At 44.1% G+C, this 23,855-nt stretch overlaps 1 protein-coding gene across 1 annotated transcript in view; it reads left to right on the top strand.

Annotated features, from left to right (window-relative positions):
- The first annotated feature begins 1,139 nt into the window (after positions 1-1,139).
- The window catches only part of LOC112114229 (junctional adhesion molecule B), a 51,368-nt gene continuing 28,652 nt past the window's right edge, over positions 1,140-23,855 (top strand). Inside the window, exon 1 of the mRNA XM_024210830.3 lies at positions 1,140-1,577. Coding sequence (XP_024066598.1) covers positions 1,523-1,577 — 55 coding nt within the window. The 5' untranslated portion in view covers positions 1,140-1,522. The remainder of the gene's footprint in view (positions 1,578-23,855) is intronic.

Here is a 23,855-nt window from a genome sequence, read left to right as displayed (position 1 = left end):
ATAATCCAAGATTTTTGACAGGACACATACTTCTATTTGGAATCCTTTCTGAATCCTTCCCATTTGCTTTTCATTTTCTCTACATACTTTCTGCCTGAAATGCTCAACATACTTTTTATATTTCAATATATTTTTTAAGTAACAAGTGTCACTGGGAATACAAACAAAACTGCTGTATGTTTAAATTGGATTTACAATTGTTTTAACAAATTAGTAGTGCATTTGCTTGATTCTTCTAAACATGAGTTTAGTTGGGGATTGGTCCTGCTTTGAGCAGAGGGTTGGACTAGATGACCTTCTGAGGTCCCTTCCAACCCTGATATTCTATGAGAAGAGCATCTTAGGAATCACTGGCAGTTCTAGTGATTGCAAGTGTGGAACTGATTCATAACTATTTGTAAAGACACTTTACATTTGTAGTGATTCAATAGTTATGTGTTTTACCTAGGAATATCTTTAAAATCTAAAAACAGCTTAGATCTCCCCCTTGTGGAGTCATTTACTTTGCAAATGAGTGTAAAGTAGGTGGAAAATGCAATTTTTTACACAGATTAACTTCACATGGTGCAAGACAGTGGAGGAAAATCAGGCTCACTACGAGAAATGTAATAACTATTTGTCTGTTGTATGAGTCCAATCTTGTACGATTGAGGACAATGATAGCTTTGCCAGTGACTTCAATGATCACGAAAATCAATCCCTATATAATCTTTGGAGTAAGGATCCTGGCTCTTCTGAGCCCAGCATTGTGAGAGTGCTACTGGAACATAAAGAAACACAATAATAAAATAATAATAATTAATAACAACAATTAATAATATTTGAAATCTACCCTCGCATAGAATAAGAGATGTTTTATTTTTCTGTTCAAACTACGCTCAGTGCAAGCTATTGTTCCAGGGCGTGGGGCAGCTGCGTAGGAAACTGGGATGGTTTCACAGTGTTAGTGTTAAAGAAAAGTTACGTTTGCACTGTGCATGCCAAGAAGACGATCAGGAATCCATCAAAATTAACATGAATGTTCAGAGCTGCACGGAAGGAAACGGGGGCTGGAAGGTGGCTTGGTTTAGCTATTGCAGCCAGGCAGTTCTGCAGCCAGAGTAGATGGGATTCCCGTTACAGCTGGAATGGACTCTCAGTTCATTTCAAGGTTGCCCCACCCTTCCCCACCACCGGCTCTGTGTGGCTGTGTCTCACCTCTCCTGCCTTGACAGCGGGGAGCCTGCGCTGTATGAGGACAACACTGACCGACATATAGAAGTGGCCCCAGTCCTTTCCGCTCCTTGGGACCGTCTTCCCCGAAGGGTGACGGGCAGTGCTAGGACCCAGCAGAAACCTTCACACCCAGCCTGGGCGGCTGCAGAGACACCTCCCCGCAACTCCCCTAGAAGCTGGAGAAGCCCCCGCTGGAGGGAGCCGGAGAGCCCCCGCCCCCGCCTGCAGGGCGCCGCGGGAGTCCCGCTGGCTGAGGCGCCCTGGGAGCTGCTCCAGCCGCCTCGCGGGAAGCAGCTGGTGCTGGAAGATGGCGAGCCGCAGCCTCCTGCCGCTTCTCCTCGGCACCCTGGGGGCTCTGTGCTGTAAGTGGCGCGTCTCTCCCCTCTCCGCTGCAGCCGGGCCCTGCTGGAGGGCAGGGCGCAGCCCCAGCCCCGCTGCTCGCGGCGTCCTTTGTTCGCCCGGCTGCCAGGGCTCGCTCGCCCCGCACAGCCCCGGGGCCGGAGCGGCTGTGTCTCCGGGGAGCCAGCCAAGGGGCGGGGGTTGATCCCCTAGCTGTGCTGGGAGTCGGGACCCTGGTAGTGGCCCTGCCTCACTGCAAGGGGGAAGCAGGGACGGTCCGATCCCTCTGCGGGCTGGAGCGGGCCCCGAAGCGGGCTGCATCCCGTGCAAAGGGATGCGGGATTTGGAAAGGATGGAGCGGGGCTTATTGCTTGTGGTGGCGGGATATCTTCTGCGCTAGTCCGTAATGCTGTTGGTCGGGCCAGTTTGGGGGACGAGGAGCTGGTGACTCCTCCAGAAGGTGGCTGGGCTCCTTTCCTTCCAACCTGTTGCTTTAAGCTTCCCTTGGGAGTTCGGCGAAGACGACTTTGCATTGGGGGTGGGGGGTCTCCTTGTTGAATGGAGAGGTGCATCGCCTTGGCGAGAGGAAGGCTTAACAGCAAATGGGATTTCACAGCCCCAAAGGAAAACCTAGACCATCTCTGCCAAGTGTTTGTCCAGTCTGTTCTTAAAAAACCTCTAATGATAGGGCTTCCACAACCACCCGTGGAAGCCTATTCCCGAGTTTAACTACCTTTACTGTTTAAAAAAAAAAGTTTTTCCTAATCTCTAACCTAAATCTCTGGTGCTGCAGATTAAACCTATTACTACTTGTACTACCTTTAGTGAACATGGACAACAATTGATCACTGTCCTCTTTATAAGGGACCTTAACATATTTGAAGACTATTATCAGGTCCCTCCCAAGTCGTCTTTTCTCAAGACTAAACATACCACATTATTTTAATCTTTCCTCATACATCAGGTCTTCTAAACCTTTCATCATTTTTGTTGCTCTCAGGTGGATTTTTTCCAATTTGTCCACATTTTCCCTAAAGTTTGATGCCCAGAATTGAACACAATACTCCAGCCGAGGTCTCACCACTGAGTAGAGTGAGACCCTTATCTCCCATGTCTTATATGCACCTCAGAATATTAGCCTTCTTTGCAACTGTATATCATCCTTGACTCATTCTGTTTGTGGATCCACTATAACCCTGGATTCTTTTCAAAACTACTACTGCTTAGCCAGTTATTCCCATTTTGTAGCTGTGCATTTAATTTTTTTCTCTCCAAAGTATAGTACTTTGTACTTGTCTTCATTGAATTTCATTTTATTGACTTCAGACCAGTTCTCCAGTTTGTCATGGTTGTTTTTAATTCTAATTCTGTTCTCCAAAGCGCTTGCAACCCTCCCAGTGTGGTATCATCTGCAAATTTTATAAGCATACTCTGTTATCTAAGTCATTAATGAAAATATTGAATAGTACTGAACCCCAGACAGACTCCTGTGAGACCCCACTAGATATGTCTTCCCAGTTTGACAGCAAACCATTGATAGCTACTCTTTGAGTACAATTTTTCATCCAGTTGTGGATCCACCTTATAATAATTTAATTTAGATCACATTTCCCTAGTTTGCTTATGACAAGGTCATGTGGGACTATGTCAAAAGCCTTACTAAAGTCAAACTATATCACATCTACAGCTTCCCCCTCCACTAGGTAGTAATCCTGTCAAAGAAGGAAGTTAACTTGGGTGGTTGTTATTTACCTGGATTTGTCAAGAATAAACAAAAGCTCTTTGAGGCAAGGACTGCCTTTTCTGTGTTTGTACAGCACCTAGCACAATGTGGTCCTGGTCTATGACTGGGGCTCCTAGGCACTACTGCAATAATAATAATTAATAATACCAAACCCTTGCCTGTAAAACCAACCTGTTTGCCTGCATGTTTAGGGTCTCATACTGCACCCATCAATGTGGTAGATTAGGCCTGGTCTATATTACAAAGTTAGGTTGATGTAAATCAACTTGTTTGTGCATGTGTCTCTGACTGATGTAAGTACCCTGTTATGGTGACGCAGTAAATGTCTGTTACTGTGGTCAATAATCCAATACAAATATAATCTTTTCCAATACTGGGTCAGATTCTGCAGTCCTTTACCTCATGTTCCTTCAAATAGTTCTTCATGGGTGGACCTCTGAACTCTTGTGGAGTGCTATTGACTTCAGTAGAGCTTTGGATCAGGCCTCAAGTGCACAAAACTATTATTGTTTTCTTTGAGCCCAGGAGCAAAAGCCAAAATATGTATCCACCTTAGAAATAAAAACAAACAGCTTCAGTACAAATGGGGAGACTATGTACTGATTAAAAACATAGAACATATTGAAACTATTGTATGTAGCCTGTTAAGTAGGCTTGTTTCAAAGGAAGTTGTTCATTTGCCCCAGTAAGGCAGTTTTCAGGGTGTATTTTACAAAATAAAGAAGCGGTATTGGAGCTGAAATTTTTCTATGTCTGCAGAAAGTTTTAATTTATTATGTAAAACAAAGAAACCCCAAACTTTCCCTTGCAGTTTCAGAAACTTGACACAGTTCTATTGACAGCATGGCTCAAAAGGTAACTCTTTTTTAAAGCAAAACAGAAAGGGATGTAAATCAGAAAAAAAAAAATTGCCCTGCCCGAGGGCACACTGAACATAAACATGAGAAGTTGTAACACTGGAAAAGAAATCTTCAGATTAACAGTGTGTATGCAGCAAATTATGCCAAACATCTAATAAGAATGTATCATACATAGAACATATTTTACTGAATACCCTGTATTTTTGTATCATACATTTAATTTGTTTTGGTGTCTTCAACCTCTTCTCATTTTAGTGATTAGATCTGACATCTGTTTCTGAGGTTGTGTGTGGAAATAACATTTTGAACTGAAATGTGTATGTAGCAGAATCTCACTAATTCACAATGGCGACCTAGAGTGAGATAATCTAGCCCAGGTGTGGGCAAACTTTTTGGCCTGAGGGCCACATCTGGGTATGGAAATTGTATGGCGGGCCATAAATGCTCACGAAATTGGAGATTGGGGTGTGGAAGGGGGTGAGGGCTCTGGCTGGGAGTTCAGGCTCTGGGTTGGGGGTGCGTGTTCCAGGATGGGGCCAGAAATGAGGGGTTCAGGGTATGGGTTGGGGCAAGGGTTTGGGGTGTGGGGGAGGGGTGAGGGCTCTGACTGGGAGTGCAGGCTCTGGGATGGGGCTGGGGATGAAGGGTTTGGGGTGCAGGAGGGTGCTCCAGGCTGGGACTGAGGGGTTCAGAGGGTGGGAGGGAGATCAGGTTTGGGGCAGGGGGTTGGGGCACAGGAGGAGGTCAGGGGGGCAGGCTTATCTCAAGCAGCTCCCAGAAGCAGTGGTATGTCTGCCCTCCAGCTCCTCCTACGTGGAGGTGTGGTGTTGGCTGGGTGGCTCTGTGCACTGCCCTGTCCACAGGCGCCTCCCCTGGAGCTCCCATTGGCCACGGTTCCCAGCCAATGGGAGCTGCAGAGCCAGCGCTTGGGGCAGGGGCAGCATGCGAAGACCTGTGGCTGCCCCTACGTGTAGGAGCCAGAGGGAGGACATGCTGCTGCTTCCGGGAGCCGCGCTGAGCCACAACACACGTGGAGCGGGGCAAGCCTCTGACCCTGATCCCTGGCGGGAGCTCGAGGACCAAATTAAAAGGGCTGACAGTTTGTACTCTGATGGAGACCATGTGAGCTTCCTAAGCCGTGAGCTACCCATTGAGAATTTAAAAGGCCTGAAAGAATCCTTGAATGAGAATGAGCTGTGTTCATGGGGCAGTTATAAGGTCCAGGGGAATAAGTGCATTCATCTAGATGTGTAGTGGTAGTGATTGTGGAAAGATACCAATCAGGGCTTTAAATTCAGCCGGCGCTGTGTGAAGCAGAGCTCTAGTAAATATTTTTAAACCCGTGGGTCTAAAGCCCTGAGCCTTGGTGTGCCCCACGGGGCTGAAGCCCATAACCTGGACGGGGGTGAGAGGCTATGGGAAATACTGTATGAGAATTTAAGCCTTCATACCAATGAATCTAAAAGTTTATCAGACCTTTTATAACGTTTCCAAAGTCCGATCAGTCTGATATTTTTTCCTCATGCTGGTGTAAATCAGGATTAACTGTATTGAAGTGAATGGAATTTCATTGGTGAAAACGAGTGAAACATAGGAAAATCAGGCCCTATATCTCCCTATGAGGACTTTACAAAGGCAGTATAGTATCTTTGGCAAATGTTACAATGCATCATTCTGACCCTCCTAATTCAATTCTGAGTACGTTCAAACACATATTCCCAGGTCTTGGAAAGCTCTAGTGCAGGGGTCTCAAACTCAGTTTACCTTAGGGCCAGTGCCAGTCCTCAAATCCTCCCAGCGGGCCAATAATGTCACTGAAGATGGTGTTCAGAAAAGAAAACGTTTATATTGTATTTTTTATTTCAGATTTCTTAGAAATAATAAAACTGTCATAAAACTTTATACAATTCTTCGCCTGCCAGAGAGTTTTTAGTGTTTGCCAGACACCTGGCAACTCTTCAGTTTTGTCAGTTTGTTGATGTTTGGCCTCAGTGACTAAGCAGTTGAAACCTTAAGGATTGCAGCAAAGTGTGCATCAGATAGTTGTCCGGTATTTTGACTGACTTTTTTCCCCAATGAATATAAATGACGCTGCCTCCATGGCTGACTCTGCCTGGCGACTAGTGATGGTATCTCTGTCCCTCTCCCCCAGCCAATGGAAGCTGTGGGGGGTGGTGCCTGCAGCAGACATTGCGGGCAGCATGGCTGCATGCATCTCTCCTCTGCGGGCTGCAGTGGGGAGGTTCTTGGGCCACAGATGGCCTGCGGGCTGGGACTTTGAGACCCCTGCCCTAGTGCAAAGGACCATTTTCAAGAATCTTTGACAGGTTTCAAAGTAGCAGCCATGTTAGTCTGTATCCGCAAAAAGAACAGGAATACTTGTGGCACCTTAGAGACTAACAAATTTATTAGAGCATAAGCTTTCGTGGGCTACATCCCACGAAAGCTTATGCTCTAATAAATTTGTTAGTCTCTAAGGTGCCACAAGTACTCCTGTTCTTTTTAAGAATCTTTGAATGAGCCAAATATGGAGTTTCTGTGCCAAAACATCCTGGAGATAAAATATGACACACAAGCATAAGAATTTATGAAAGATGATTTACACCTAGTTTCCAATATCCATATCTCAAACAAATTGTTTCATTCACATAAAATTTGCCAAGAAATATCTCATAGGGTCACACATGCAAAACTTTGAATTACAGCAATGGCATAGTACAGGGAACAGCAACATTCGGCACGCGACCCACCAGGATAAGCCCCCTAGTGGGGCGGGCTGGGCCAGTTTGTTTACCTGCCACGTCCGCAGGTTTGGCCGATCCTGGCTCCCACTGGCCGCGGTTTGCCGCTCCAGGCCAATGGGGGCTGCGGGAAGCGGCGCGGGCTGAGGGATGTGCTGGCTGCAGCTTCCCGCAGCCCCCATTGGCCTGCAGTGGCGAACTGTGGCCAGTGGGAGCCACGATCGGCTGAACCTGCGGACACGGCAGGTAAACAAACCGGCCCGGCCCACCAGGGGGCTTACCCTGGCGAGCCGCATGCCAAAGGTTGCCAATCCCTGGCATAGTATTTACCATAGGTGGTTTTACCTGGTAAAATCATAGTTTTTTACCAACCTGTGAAAAAATTAGTTAGTCCCAGTGTAAGGCATTCTCTATTTTAAATTTTTTTAATGTACACCATATTACAGGGCTTTGGAGTGGAGCCCAGAGTTGGAGCACGGACCAGTAGGTTTTTGCCCGGTGCCGGAGCGGAGCAATTCAAAAATTTGATTTTGATCTTGTCAAGTGAAATTAGCCAACCTAATGCACATCTATATGTAACCAAATTGTTGACATCTTGTTCAAACTCACTTCTGACACTTTGCATCTTTTTCCCATTGTCTGTCCGGTAACTCTTAACAACACTACTTTACGGGTCACTTGCTAATGCCTTGACTTCCCCTGACACTGTAACACAGTACTTTCCAGTCTTATTGCCTCCAGTGTCAACCGCTGATACATAAACCTCAGTTTTCTCTAACTGCACACAGTTCATTGGAGTAATGTGCACAGCCATCTTGTGTTAATGTAACTGCTTTTCTGTGTAATCTGTTGCATGCTTCTATCCTCAAGCTATCAGTAACTGCATCTAACAGTTCACCAGCTATCTGCTTTTGATTGGGTGCTTTGTAATCTGGCCTTAGGCAACTAATCAGCAGCCCTCACAGTGGATTTTCCAACTGCAAGATGACTTCCCACTGTCTGGTAGCAACTTGGAGTTGCAAGTTTCCACAATGCGATCACGACTCGTGCCTCCACTGTCAGTGCAGCTCTCATGCTGGTGTTCCTGCGCTGGATGGCTGGGGTGAGCTCAGCACACAGATTCAGGAATGTGGCCTTGCGCATCCAAAACTTCTGCAGCCACTGCTTGTCATCCCACACCTGCAATGTGATGTGATCCCCTCAGTCAGTGCTTGTTTCTCAGACCCAGAAGCAGCACTCCACTGTTTGCAGCTGCTCCATGAATGCCACCGACAATCTTGAATTGTGTTCCACAGCAATCTGACCTCCAGGAGATCATCTTGTTCCCTGCTGTTCTTCTTGTGGCTCTGCAAATACCAGAGGTCTGTGCGTCCCATGTTTGAAACGCACTTGACAGTAGGGCAGAGCTGTACAAACTCCATGCTTCTGTCAGAGACGACAAACAAGAAGTCCCATGCAGGTTTGTGGGATTTTCAAAATAGTCATGGATAGAGATAGCATTATGGGGTGGAGAAAGTTGCATGATAGGAACTTGACCCCTCAGTCTCAGGGTTGACCCCTGTGTGACTCTTTGGCCCCACTGTGCATTGTCATAACTTACCAAAAGATAGTGTATGGGACTGTGGTGGTTTGCACATTGGGATACCTACCCATGGTGCACCATATTGGGCATCGAAACAAGCTCTCTTGGTGAGTACGCAGAGCACCGATGCAAGGAACCAAGTATGCAAGCGCAAAAGCGGTATATTAAATGTGGCAGTTTCATGCTGACATAACTTGTCGGCAAAAGTTTGTAGCATAGATATTCCCTCATTCTCTTTCCTGTGCAGGTATTGGCATCCTACTAAGGATCTGGCACATATATTCTGTGACCTGGCTTGGATGATGCAATTTATGAGTGTAGCGAAGTCGAGAGACACCAGCGTGGCGCTTCCTGCTGGTCATCTTAGGAATTAGCTCTTTTCCAGCATACGGAGCGCCCTCTTCTGGCCGGTGTCTCGCCTGCCGCTTGCCCTGTGTCCCTCCCGGACCCCAGTGCCCTTTACCTCAGGATTCTGCCCCAGCAGTACCCTCACGCTCTGGGTCTCCCCTCCCAGGGGAACCCCCAACCCTCATAACCCACCTTGCATCAGTGGCTACTGTCAGTCGTCATCTACCCCCCCTCACTGGGGCAGACTGCAGTCTGTAATGGCTACTCATCATTGGCAAGGGGTTAGGACCTGCTGCCTTTACCTATTCCCAGGTTATATCTCTGCAGCCCCAGTACCTCTGTAGGCCGCCCCACTACAATGAGAAAAATATATGAGCAACTGAAACTCTTTTTATTTACAGGAACAATTCTATCAGGGTTTTTTCCCACAAAATTTTGAGACTGTTTTGAATAAACCAGTGGTTCTCAAAGCCGGTCTGCCGCTTGTTCAGGGAAAGCTCCCGACGGGCCTGGCCGGTTTGTTTACCTGCCACGTCCACAGGTTCGGCCGATCGCAGCTCCCACTGGCCGCGGTTCATCACTCCAGGCCAGTGGGGACTGCGGGAAGCGGCGCAGGCCGAGAGATGTGCTGGCCGCCCTTCCCGCAGTCCCCATTGGCCTGGAGCGATGAACCGCGGCCAGTGGGAGCCGCGATCGGCCGAACCTGTGGATGTGGCAGGTAAACAAACCGGCCTGGCCTGCCGGGAGCTTTCCCTGAACAAGCGGCGGACTGGCTTTGAGAACCACTGGAATAAACTACTGTGTTTTTTCTTCAGCAGGATGATACAAAGGGTTTCCTAGAAGCAAAGCTCACCTTTTTATGGCAGGGAAATAAGTTTGAAAATCATTAGTATTTTATTTTGAACTCATTCCTCCTAGAAATGTTGGAAGTTTAGTGTGTAAGAATAAATGTCTTCCCTCTTTCTTCATTTTAGTTTTTGATTTAATAATTATTCCCCAACAAGAAACATTTGTTGATTTCACACATATCCAGTAGAAGATTTATTATAACTGCTTTCATTCACATCCTTTCAGTTTGGATGCATTGGTAGAAATTCTAATTTGTATTTTCATTATGTATTATAGTCCTGTCACCTTAATTTCATGTCCTGAAAGGGATATCTTGCCTGGCAGGAGGAATTCTGTTGAATAATGTTGCATTCTTGTTTACAACCACTGACCAAAGCATGTTATTCCTTCTGGACAGGTAGAATTTTAAAGCTATAAGAGTTATAATGAGTGAAATAGTTTTGTAAAATGAGATTGGCCAGGTTACCCTATTCTGGGGGGGAAAGCCTACAAGAGAAATTTCTGTGAGGATCCCTCAGTTCTGCTGGAGGAGCATAGTTTCCTTTCTCCTCTCTGTGCCTTGCAGTATAGACTGCCAGACCATGCCCCACACCTCCATCCCCAGAAACCTCCACTGAACCCCAGGGATCTGAGAGTATCCTGATGCATCGTCTGGAAGTCAGGGCCACCTGCATAGAGGTCTGCTCAAATTCTGTGCCCCCACCATGACCTGTCCTGCTCCCTAGCCCAAGAGAATCCCTGCTCTGGAAGGGGGTTCAGCAGAAAAAGGTAACAATACACAAAGGTAACTATGTTATCTTAGTAAGCTATCCCCTGTACAGAAGAGGGATGATATGCGTGTCCTACTGGTCCCAGTCCAACATCTGCCTTCCCCCTGCTCAGACCTTTGGCCCTATAGAGGTGGCTGACCCCATTGCCTACTGTGCATAGATCTGGAGATGGTAGAGCCACGCATAGAGGGAACCCTCTGCATGCAAATCGCTGGAATACAGTTTCACCTCCACCTTGTTTCTGAGGCATAGGCACAAGGGGACAGAATTAAGGCTGAATGTTCAACCTTCACTTTTGCAGTTTCCTTACCCAAGGAGCTTGTTTGTCGCCCCCCGCCCCCGTTTTAATATTGCAATAACACATGCTTTTTGTTGGTGCAAGGAATATGTATTATGTTAATTCCGGATGTTTTCTTCCAGACTCTTCATCTTTCTTATGTCAAATCTACTAAAGAATATTTTTTTAAATCTTTTAAAAATATACAGTATGTTTATATATGGCTTCCTCTGTGGATCCTACTGAGAATTAGCTTCTTGGTATGCCCCAGTTCAGTGAGACAGGACCCTCTGCAGTGTGTGAGATATTCTAGTTATAGAAACCATACACAATCCCCTTTTAGAACTAATTTTAAAATTGCTTTTCATTTCATAGGACTATATCTTATGTCTAGGATCAGATATATCCATATAACCTTGTATGCTATCATGCTTCCTGTTGACAAATACACTCTCTTCAGTGGTAATGTAGATTGAATTTTCCTTGTGAGAGATGAATTTTGAGACCAGTTCTTTAGCCCTGAGCTAGGCTGTCTATTTAGTGTGGCTGACCTGCAGAAAGACGTAGTATGATGGAATTTCAGGGCATATTATATAAAATAAGTAAATCCCAACCCTAATCTAATAACCTTTCATCTCTCTTTCAAACCAGAATATCCACTAAACAATAGCCTGTCCATCCACTTTCAGCAGATACTGTTTCTCAAATCAGTGAGCCAATTTAGAAACTCCTTTTTTTAACATAAAGAGGGGAGGTTTTATTTGGCCTCGTTCCCTAACAAACTGATAAGTCCTGTTTAACACGCTTATCTAAAGGAAAACAAAAATACATTCAGAATGGCAACTGTTCACACAGTCCATGAAGCTGTTTTTTGCTGCCAGCAACTGACACATCATTTATGTCTGTTATGGGAGACCATCTGTATATGCCAAGGCTGTATGGAATGCTTAGTGAAGATCTATTCTGAAAAGTTACGATAGTAGAAATAGAATTTTCTTTAATGAGTAGATCTGCTACTCATCTAAGATCTCCTTAATGTAGTGAAAGAATTAAGGGTTTTTTCCCTGCCTGACAATCTTGTGGAACAGACACCTATTTGGGAGAGATGACTTATGCATCAACAAAATTAATAACGAAATTCCAGTGTCGTGTCTTTATGATTAATTGTGTTTAATTTTGTTAACTGATCAAATTTGATATGTAAATTGAAAGACAATAAATGCAGTTTTTTTTTTTTTTTTTTTTCCTTTTTCAAATTCATTTTTCAGAGGGAATCTGAACTTTTAAGGTTTACTTCCTGATTCAGAGTTCTGCCTTTTGGAATTTCTTTTCCATCCTATTTACCAAGAAACTTTTGGTTCTAGCAATGTAATTCTGCAAAAGAGGCTGCTTTGTCTCCCTACTGGTTAGCAATGCAGACCTCCTTATGTGGTAATCTTTATCACCGAAAGCTTGGTCCAGAAATCATGGACTTTATAATTAAGCCAGTTAAATAATTCACTTTGTCCGTCTTACTCTGTTGTACATCTGCTGGGTTTTATTTGAGACATTATTTTATTTAACCCTAAGTCAGTTTACCAGTTAACTTTATGATCAGTGGTCCAGTTCATTTGTTTTCAGTTTATACAATATACCTCTACCCCAATATAACGCTCTCCTCGGGAGCCAAAAAATCTTATCGCGTTATAGGTGAAACCGCGTTATATCGAACTTGCTTTGATCCGCCGGAGTGCGCAGCCCGGCTCCCCCGGAGCCCTGCTTTACCGCGTTATATCCGAATTCGTGTTATATCGGGTCGCGTTATATCAGGTTGGGGTGTCGTTGCTTTGAGGGCAGAGAGGGAAGAAATAGCACTTCAAGACAATTCAAGGTAATATAGTAACCACAGTAGTTGTTGATCTATTAGTGAGGTTGTATGTTAAGTAGAACTTTAAAAAAAAAAAGTGTGTGGGGGGGTTCCATTTCTCCCCACTTGCATCAATTTGTTGACTAGCTCAAAGATTAAGAAACATAGGTCATCCTATATTCCCCTCTTGTCCATTCCATTTGTTTTTCTTTACCTGTTGTCTCTCCTCGTATATTTGATCCTCACGGTTTTTACAATCTGCCTTTTTATTCCATGTTTGTACAGTGCCTACCACATAGGCCCCAATCCCTAACTGGAGCTTCTACCTGCTCCTTTGACACAAATTAATAATAATAAGAATAATAATAGCAGTGAGTCCTCTGAAACTGGCATGTGAAAAGGAATGTGGTTTTAACAAATGGATAGCACAAAAGAAATAAACATTAGGATCTGGACTAAAGTTAGCAATTGGAGGATTACCTCATGCTTAAGTTTAACCCTTGAACTACAAACACCCATATGTGGATACTCCAGTTATACTAGAACACATACTTTTCTGAAACTTGCACTGTGGATACTGGGTGGGAAAAAAGCTCAGACAGCTTTGGAACTGCAGGCTAGACAAAAAATATCCTGCCATGTCAGATTTTTTACTGTCTTAAAACTCTTATTTATTTTAACTTAAATTTAGTGCCAGGCTAGCAGTGCTCTATAAAATTGCCCATAACACATGATTTAAATTAAAACTACCTGAACTGTGGTGGGAGCAGCAGTATGGTTAAACCCAAGCCCTCAAAAATCATGAGGTTGGCAGAAAAGCATGAGATTTTTTTAAACAATAATAAATATACTGGGCTCTTTTTCTTTATCTTCTGACTTGTAAGCATTTAGGCTTCACTTGCTTCATGTTTTCAAGCATTTCTCTACAACCCTGAGAGCTAAAAACTGAAAAAGAAAGCGAGAAAGAGAACTGAGATTTTCATGCAATCTCTTGCTTCCAAGAGCTAGGGCTTTAGGGAAAATGCCAAATATCATGAGTGTGCCAACAAAATTGTGAGAGTTGGCAACACCTCTGAAAGAGAACCTGAGCTCCGGGGAGGCAGAGTCAGAGTCCAAGGTACACAATGACATGAGGGCAAGCTCCTGTGTATAGCAGAGCTGCAGTTTTCCTCCCCAGTTTATACGAAAGGAAGACTAACAAGAGCCATAGTGAGCCCAGAGAGAGTCAGAGTGTGAGAAATGTACAAAGCCCTGCTGCCGGCATTCTGATGGGCAGAAAGAGATGTTCTTTTGTAACTTATGTAATGTGATTACTTAAAGCCCCTCTTGAGTGTGTTTTAAAATACTACCACATTAAAAGGACATCAAGTTGAAATCCTCCTCCTCCTCCCTGGCTCTGTAGACTATGGAGCTCCTTGGCTGATCTCACAATTTACTCCCTCCTTTTTCTGTCAAGTGCATACTTTTTCCATTGATAATTCACATTAAGAGCTACTAGGTCTTGCTCAGTCTTATCACTCCACCTCTTCCTTGGTCGGCCGCAAGGCTGGATACCATAAGGATGTCCTTCCAAGAGACGCTTAACTGGTCTGTCTTCTGTCATCCTAACTCCATGTCCTGCCCACTGAAGTTGTTGGGATTTCACTATATTTACTTAATCTCCCGCAGTTCCAGTTACTGGCCCAAAACTTCATCTCAAAGGTATTTAGCTGTACCCAGGTCTCTCATCCATATAAAACAAAAGGCCTTGTAAGCGGTCTTGAATATCTGAAGCTTGGTCTTTCTCAGGTTTTTTTGGAGCTGAAAATTCTCAGCAGAGAAAAGTAAACAGGTATTTCTGCTCTGCAACCATGCCTTCGAATCTAGTCAAATTGAAAAGGGAAAAGAGGACTTAAAAACAACTTTAAGTAGTATAAACCTGCTTCTCTCTCCTGCTGTCAGGTTTTGTGGTTTTACAGTCATTTCAGTTTAAGAATAGCATATTTTAATTTATCTTAATCCTATTCTAATCAATTTAAACTAAACCCAAATAAACCTCTCTTAAGATGAAATAAGCATGTCCACCCAGCCGTTTGCACAAATTTAACTAAATCAGTTTTAAATGGCACCTTTAGGTAAACTGCACAACTTTGCATATTGAAAAGCCCTGACTGTTCAAGGGAAACAGTACTACACAAAGTGCTGTCAAATGTTCACAGAAGACAAACTAGGAAAAATAATATTAGGTGGTATGTTTAAAAATAGTAAGCAAATCATTTTCAGATAGAAGTGGGCAGCTTTATTTATTTATTTAAATTGACAGTGCCCCTTTTAACTTGTACATATCTGGTTGTCAGTACCTTGTTTAGGAACAGAGTGCTGTTAACCGCCATATTTAATAGATGCTGCCTCTTTTCTCCCTCCTCTCCCTCCCAGTTTCTTGCCATGTCATTGCTATGTAACATAGCTATTCAATTAAGGTCTATTACATGGGGCCCAACCCTGCGAACACTCACCTGAGTTAAGTTCCTTGTGTGCATGAATATTTGCGGGATTGGGCTCTTTTTAGTAATATACAGTATGTTATGTGAATTAGGCTCCAATCCAACAACTACTTACTCGAGTAACTTTACACATATGTAAAGTCCCATTGAGTCTAACAGGACTGGTCATGTGCGCAAAGTGGAGCAAATGAGTAGGTAGTTGCAGCACTGGGACCTTAACCATTTTGCCAGTACAGTACAATCTCATTCTCATTTTTCAAAATCCTCTTTGTTTACCGGGGTAGGCCATAGAACTGAAATGAGAGGGGCTTGCACTTCATTTGTAAGTGTGAGGTGGTCACAATTTATATTAAGGTTCCATTTATAAATGATTTATAATGGTTAATTGATTAATAGATGTTATAATTGTTACAGACATAAGTAGTATGTGTCATAGATGGTGTTAGAGATGATTATAAGCCACTTATTGATCTGTTGGAGTCTATGACAATCGATAACAATTAAGTTTATTAAAACATCTATTAACCATTTATAATAACTATTTATAAATGATATCTTAATATAAAATGTGACCTATGAGGTACTCCAGAGACAGCACTTTTAAGTACCTGACTTCCTTGCAGTATAAAATGTGTACTCAAGAAGAGAGGGTTAACTCAAATCACAAATATGAATGGTAAAAGTAATCTTTTTATAAAATGTTTTGATTATTTAAAAAGAGAGTTTATTCCTGCCCCCCTAGCCTACCCTTCCTAGTAGTCTGCCTGGCTCCAAATTTCTCCTCTTCAGTACCAATCTCTCCCCAGCTCCTGGGTTTGTCTTTCAGAATTCAAGAAAAAAAGTTCTCAGCATTTTTTTGTCCTGTTAGGTTCTCCTGCTCAAACTAATCTGCTATTTTGCTGCTGCTTTCTTAGTCTGAATGCCTGCTGGCAAGACCACAGAATTCAGTTCTGTGAAACTGCAGGCCAGTGAATGAGTCATGAATGTCAGTCCAGTTTTTGAGGTTTTCTCCCTCTGTACATGCAAAAGTGAAGAGTTACAGCGTAAAGTGATTCCTAAATGTTTTAAGAGCTGCAAAAGCTGTAAAGTGAAGATCGTGCTGTTAGTATTTGAACTTGACAAAAGTACAAAACAAAGCATACAACCCAAACCAAAACGACTATACTCTGTTGATTCCTGTTTCCCATGATATTGTTCTATGTAGAGTTCCTGTAATGTATACTGATCTGAATTACATGTTATTTCCCTTGTGTGTGTCTAAGGCCTGATCTACACTAAAAAGTTAGGTCGAAGGAAGCCTCCTTAAGTCGACCTGTTAATGTATGTGTCTACACTACCGGGTCCTTTATGCGACCAAAGTTGGCGTAAAATGTCGACTTCTGTAATCCACCTCTGTGAGAGGCATAGCGCTTAATTAGATTTTCATAGTGCAAATGCAGCGTTGTGTAATTCGACTTAATTGGCCTCCAGGTGGTGTCCCACAATGCTCATCTGTGACCGCTCTGGAGATCATTCTCAACTCTGCTGCACTGCAGCCAGGTACACAGGAAACTGCCCCTCCCCTGCTAAAGCCACAGGAATTTCTGATTTCCCATTTCCGGTTTGATCAGCATTGGGAGTGTGCCAGCTTGAGCTAAGCTGATCATGGAGACTACATGCCCCAAACACACTCCAGCCTGGTCTGCACAGGAGATGGTGGATCTTATCACTGTGTGGGGAGGAGCGTCTGTGCAGGCAGTGCTCTGATACAGCAGAAGAAACACTGACATCTATGCAAAGATTGCTTGTGGAATGGGGGAGAAGGGCTACACGAGGGACACACAGCAGTTCCATGTGAAAATAAAAGAACTTTGCCAAGTGTATCAGAAGCCAAGGGAGGCGAACAGTCGTTCTGGTGCTAAACCTCACACATGCCGGTTCTACAATGAGCTGCATGCAATTCTCGGGGGTGACCCTACCAGCACCCCCACAAGCAATGTGGGCACCTCACAGGTGTGTGAGTCTAGGGATAACAAGGAGGATGATATGGTGGATGAAGAAGAAAAAGAGGTGGAGAATGGGAGACAGGTGAGCGATGGATCCATTCTCCCCATGATCCAGGAAATATTTTTAACCCTGAAGCCCCGTGGGTCACAGGACATCACGGTGGCTGACCATGATGCCGGGGAAGGCACCTCTGGTGAGTATACAGTTACAATCAAAGTCCAGTTAAACTTTAGTGGGCGCACACATTCGGTGGTATTGCATGTTTACTGTGAAGAAGAAGCGAGGTGCTGTGGTTCTCTGCTTACAAGAGGCCACTCCAGTTACGCCGAGGGTGGCCCCCGGAAAAGACTGCTTATGTGGACTGGGATAGCCCAGGAATCCTCCATGGATATCTCTAGGAAACTTACATGGAGGTACTCTGCAATTCTTTGCAGAAGGTTTCTGGGAAGGGCAGTCTCATTTCTTCCACCATGGTAGGACACTTTCCCATGCAACTCCTGAATTAATTCTGCTGGCATCATTGCGGTACATAGCAGAGCAGCATAATGACCAGGTCTATACCGAGACGCCTGCAGAATCTCCTTCCTTTCCGCCTCTGTTACCCTCAGGAGACTGATATCACATAGGGTTGACCAGGGGATGCGCGGGAAGTTCTCATTAAAAGTGCTCTTACAAGAAAAAAAAAAAGGGCATGTAGACCCCCCACCCCCACCCCATATTCTGGATCGCCAAACCACACAGCCACTAATATGCCTTTACAGTTCTCGGCTTTGGTCGGCAAGTAGTTTAAAGTGGCTGATAGAGGACTGGGGCCCCACATGAGAGATTCTGCAATTTGGGAGTGAAAACATTCCCCCCGCTGCCCTGTTCGTAAACAGCTTCCCGTGGTGCTATGGGGAAGGGCCATTGTTCAACTATCTACCTCTGCTCCTGACATGAGCCTGCCATAAACTTCATTAAAAATGCAATGACCCGGGGGGGGTCCTAGTCACCATGACTGGAGCAGCAAAATGGCACAGTGAACCGTTATGGATTCTGATTGTTATGGCTTGCACCTAGTGTAATAAAGGTGGGGTTTTTTTATGAAAATTGCCTTGCTATGGAAACATTTTTTTTCATGTACAATGGCTCCTTTATTTTTTCCCATGACTGACAGCTGGAAATCTGTCCTTCGGCATGCCATCAACACCTGAAAGCAGACTTTCGCTGATTAGAAGGAGGCGAAAGAGAATGCGGGAGGACATGTTCACCGAGATAATGAACGCCTCCGGGACAGCTGACAGAGAGCTGAGAGCATTGAGGATTTCACTGTCCAAGAAGTTAGACATGGACATGGAGAGCAGGAAAGCTTCCAATGAGCAAGAGCGTGCGGCGCAGGATGAGATGCTTTGGATTATGAGGGACGAAGCAGACATGTTGAGGCGTCTGGTTAAACTGCAGGAACAGAAGCAGGAGGGTAGAGTCCCTCTGCAGATGCAGGTGGACAGCCAACCAGCATCGCCTGGTGCAGAATCGCCCTCCTCCAAGCGTTCTCTGAGATGTGGGTGAAAAGTCCATTATCCCTTTCACTTAATTCATGGGGGGAGGGTACAAGGAACAGAAGGCGCCCATTCACAGACCTTTGATGGTCTGGAATGCGGTATTATGTTACACAGCTGAAAATGTTTCCAACTTTACAACCCTTTTTCCCCTAGGTTACTTTTTTCTGTTCTCCCTCTTTTTACTTATGTTTGTTAAATAAAGTGAATGGATTTGAGTAATAAATGTTCTTTATTGAGTAGAAGCAGTGGGCTTGGGTGGGGGGTGGCTTTACAGGGACAGTGATACAAGGCAGGTGAAGGTTTGGGAAAGCACAATGCAGATAAGCAGCTCACATTACTGTGACTTATTATTGCCCTGGTGTCTGACTGCTCAAAAATGGCTGCCATGTGATCTGTGTCAACTGCCCACCCCTACGGAAAATTTCCCCCCTTTTTTTCACAGATACTATGTTGCACACAGCAGGCAGCTATAACCATGGGGATGTTCTCTTCACTAAGGTCCAACCTTGTAAGTAAACTTCCTCAGCGCCCTTTCAAACAACCAAAAAAACATTCAACCACCATTCTGCACTTGCTGAGCCTATAGTTGAACCATTCCATATTGCTGTTCAGAAGGCCAGTGTATGGCTTCATGAGCCATGGGAGCAAGGGGTAGGCTGCGTCCCCCAGGATGACTATAGGCATCTCAACGTCATCAATGTTCATTTTGTGGTCTGGAAAGTAAGTCCCGGATTGCATTTTTTTGAACACACCCGAGTTCCTAAAGATGTGCGCGTCATGAACCTTTCCCGACCATCCTACGTTGATGTCAGTGAAATGCCCCCTGTGATCCACCAGCGCTTGCAACACAATTGAGAAGTATTCCTTTCGCTTTATGTACTCTTTGGCAAGGTGGTCTGGTGCCAAGATGGGGATGTGTGCCATTTATCGACCCACCACAATTAGGAAACCCCATTGCGGCAAAACCATCCACTATGTCCTGCATATTTCCCAGACTCACTACCCTTCATAGCAGAAGTTGATTAATGGCCCTGCACATTTAGAGCACAGCAGCTTCCATGGTTGATTTACCTACTCCAAATTGATTCCCCACCGACCGGTAACTGTCTGGCATTGCAAGCTTCCAAATAGCGATCGCCACTTGCTTCCCCACTGTCAGAACAGCTCTGATTTTTGTGTTGCTGAATTGCAGGGCCGGGGAAAGCTCTGCACAAAGTTCCTGGAAGGTGGCCTTCCACATTCGAAAGTTCTGCAGCCACTGCTCGTCATCCCAAACCTGCAAAATGATGCAGTCCCACCAGCCAGTGCTTGTTTCATGGGACCAGAAACAGTGCTCAAGAGAGTGCAGCTGCTCTGTAACTGCCAGCAACAACAGTGAATTTTTTGCAGTGGCTTGCAGCAGGGCTGCTTGCAGGATATCACTATGTTCCGGCTCTGGAAATACTGCAGGAGACAGCGTGAGGTGTTTGAGATGCTCACAGCAAGAGTGCACAACTGAGCAGGCTCCATGCTTCTGGGGTTATGGCGTACGTGCGGTGGTTTTAAGGTACGAAAATCACTGGGTTGTTTGCTGTTGAGCACAGTGCACCATGGGATACTGACGCAATATTCCCATTCTCCTCGGCGACAATGTTTTGGTCCCAGGAGGCATTGCACAAACTTCCCAAAACACATTGTGGCAAATTGCACTTTGGGGTAGCTACCCACGATGCACTGCTTTGTGCACCAATGCAGGCACTGCTAGTGAGGAAGCACTCCATCGAGACATGAGCATGGTGTAGCCACGCAGTTAATTCGGAGGCTCGAGGTTGAATTAGATAAAGTTGACTTAATTTTGTAGTGTAGACAAGCCAAAAATTTGGCTTTATAAAGCAACAATGGGAACATATTAAAGTAAATAACAATAGCTTAGGATATAGCTTCTAAACAAGCTTCCAGTTCCTCTTAATTTTAGTTGGCGAAACATCTGATCTGTTCTTGAACCTCTTCATCCTTGTCAAATTTGTTTGTGGTTTTGTAATGTGAACAAAATTGAAACCAATACATCTTTAATGTAGCCCAGGGATCGGCAACCTTTGGCCTGCGGCCCGCCAGGGTAAGCCCCCTGGCAGGCCGGGCCAATTTGTTTACCTGCCGTGTCTGCAGGTTCGGCCGATTGCGGCTCTCACTGGCCGAGGTTTGCCACTCCAGGCCAATGGGGATGGCGGGAAGCAGCAGCCAGCACATCCCTCGGCCCGCGCCGCTTCCCACAGCCCCCATTGGCCTGAGCTGCGACCAGCCGAACCTGCGGATGCGGCAGGTAAACAAACCGTCTCGGCCTGCCAGGGTGCTTACCCTGGTGGGCTGCGTGCCAAAGGTTGCCGATTCCTAATGTATTAAATAAAGGTTAGGCTACTAAAGAGCCAGATTATCTGCTGGTGAAATCTAACACAGTTCCGTTGAAGTAAATGGAGCAGTTTACAACAGCAGAGAATTTAATCCAAGATTTTAATGCTAAAAAGCTAAAGTATATCATTAAACCCAATGCGCCACCTGAACCTAGGTAGGATACAGTCTTCAAGTGCATCTTTAGAGTGAAATGTTCCAAGTACTAAATTATGGAAATGTCTGATTAAAAATTCCTGAATTCCCAAAACACTGAACAGGGCTTTAGCTGTGATTTCTATTGAAGACCTCCTGCTGTTGATATCTGTGAAAATCTGCCATTGTTTTCAATGGGAGTACTATATGAAATGAAGTAAGGGTATGTCACAAAGTTAGTGGGAATTTAATGAATAAAAGCCTTTTCGATGCTTTGAAAATTTACCCCACAGAGTCTGCCTTGATTTCTGTTGTTTGTTTGTTTGTTTGTTGTTTTCAGAACTTTATCACTTAAACATAAACAATTTTACTCTAGATCAACGTTTTGTATAAAAGATGCCATCTCTGGAGCAATTGAAATATATTTTTTCTTCATGCAGATTTAAAAAATAAAATCTGTGCAGTTGGTTAGTTCCGGTACTTGTGAACCTCGCTGATTGCCAGTGCTGCCATGATTGATTCTAAATTGACCTTTAAATGGAAGGTCTGAGTATATCTGGTATATACAGCAGCCATCGCCTAGTTAAAATTTGCTTGCACTGCACAGCTCTGTCTAGTCAGACACTTTCTTGGCATTCTAAGTCAGAACTTGCTCTTCAGTGTGAGAATCTCCTAAAATAAGCCCATACAGATATAATATGGGTTGGGAGGACCAAGTGGGGGAACAATTGCCATATAACGGGGTGGTGTATTATTTGTTTGTTAAATAGGCTGGAATAGCTATCAAAGTGGTACAAAGCAGTACCCTAGTGCAGCAGTTCTCAAACTTCATTGCATTGTGACCTTCCTCTGACAACAAAAATTACTACACGATCCCAGGAGGGGGGACCGAAGACCGAGCCCTGCCTCCCGAGCCCCACTGCCCCAAGGGCTTCTGTCCTGGGCCGGGAGCATGTAACCTTAGCCCTGGGCGGTGGGGCTTCGGCTTCGGACTTGCTGGGGCCCAGTGGCGAACACTAGCCTTGGCGACCCCATTAAAATGGGATCGCGACCCACAGTCTGAGAACCCCTGCTCTAGGGGTATTTCACATGTCTTTTCTCCTAGAACCTGAATGCCTTCCCTAGACTCTAAAGGCTTGATCCTATAATGAGATATGCATGGGTAGATTTCTGGGCCTGCAGAGAGCCCCACTGACTTCATGTATCTCATTTCAGAATTAGGATTACAATTTTTAAATGGTCTTTAAGACACCAGTAGAAACTACAGACTTCAGGAGTCTGTTGCATTTTAAAAATCTACAGCAATTGAAGCAATAGCATTTGCAACTTTAGGCCTTCATTACACTTACAAGCTTTCTGACAACTTAGCTGCTGCTTTGTTGCTATGGAAACCAACTTTGTGCAGAACTGTGAGAATGCTGGAAAATAGGCTTTTTTTCTTCTTCTCTCCCTTTGTGTGTGTGTGTGTGTGTGTGTGTGTGTGTGTGAGGCCCTGTCTCATTTAAACCATTGCTCCCCATTTTCAGTGGGTTCCTATTTGTTACCATGGGAACAGGTTCCATGGCAGAGTTGTCAGAAGGCTTGTAAAATTGAGAGCTCTGTGAGTGTTTTGCCTAGCTACACCTTACAAGATGCAGACTACCCAAAAAATCCTTCACGTCTGCACCACATGTTAATTTTGGAAGGTTACACTATATAATTAAAACAGTTCTATGGAGAGAAAAAAGCTTTCATTTTTATGCTGAAAGAAATTGGAGTTCTAATATTTTTAAACTTTTTTTTTATTTTCAAATCTAATAATTATATATCATAAAATATAGTGTTCTTGAAATAACTCACATACTTAATTCAAATAATCCTGCATTGTTTGGATGGCTAAAGTTGCTTGGTCTGTAGATTTGTAAGGTACCCAGGAACATATGTGATAACACTCCCTGAACTCAAGAGAACTACTTACATGAATAAGTAACTAACTCATGTACATAAGTGTTTGCAGGATCAGGACCCTTCCTTCATTAGGGATCTTGTGGATTTTTCCATATATAATTAATGTACACACACACATATCTCTCTCTCTCTCTCTCTCTCTCTCTCTCTCTCTCTATATGTACACATATATAAATTAATGTACACACAATTGCCAGTGGGAGCTGCGATCGGTGGAACCTCCAGACGCGGCAGGTTAACAAACCGGCGCAGCCCCCCAGGGGGCTTAGCCTGGCGGGCTGCGGGCCAAAGGTTACTGATCCCTGGTTTAGCATATCTAATCTGGTACATAAATACCTTGCAATGCCATCTACAAAAGTGCAATGTGAATTCTCACTTTCAGGTGACATTGTAAATAAGAAGTGGGCAGCATTATTTCCTGTAAATGTAAACAAACTTGTTTGTCTTAGCGATTGGCTGCACAAGAAGTAGGACTGAGTGGACTTGTAGGAGCTACACTTTTACCTTGTTTTGTTTTTGAGTGCAATTAGTAACAAAAAAAATCTACATTTGAAAGTTGCACTTTCACGATAAAGAGATTGTACTACAATACTTGTATGAGGTGAATTGAAAAATACTGTTTCTTTTGTCATTTTTACAGTGCAAATATTTGTAATAAAAATATATGAAGTGAGCACTGTACACTTTGTATTCTGTGCTGTAATAGAAATCAATATATTTGAAAATGTAGAAAAACATCCAAAATATTTAATAAATTTCAATTGGTATTCTGTTTAAAAATGCAATTAAAACTGCGATTAATCATGA

This window comes from Terrapene carolina, unplaced genomic scaffold (assembly GCF_002925995.2).
Source record: "Terrapene carolina triunguis isolate 2854851 unplaced genomic scaffold, T_m_triunguis-2.0 Scaffold33, whole genome shotgun sequence".
Lineage (NCBI taxonomy): Eukaryota > Metazoa > Chordata > Testudines > Emydidae > Terrapene > Terrapene triunguis.
Note: the sequence above shows the minus strand (reverse complement) of the source record. Positions and strands in the feature narration are given on the sequence as shown.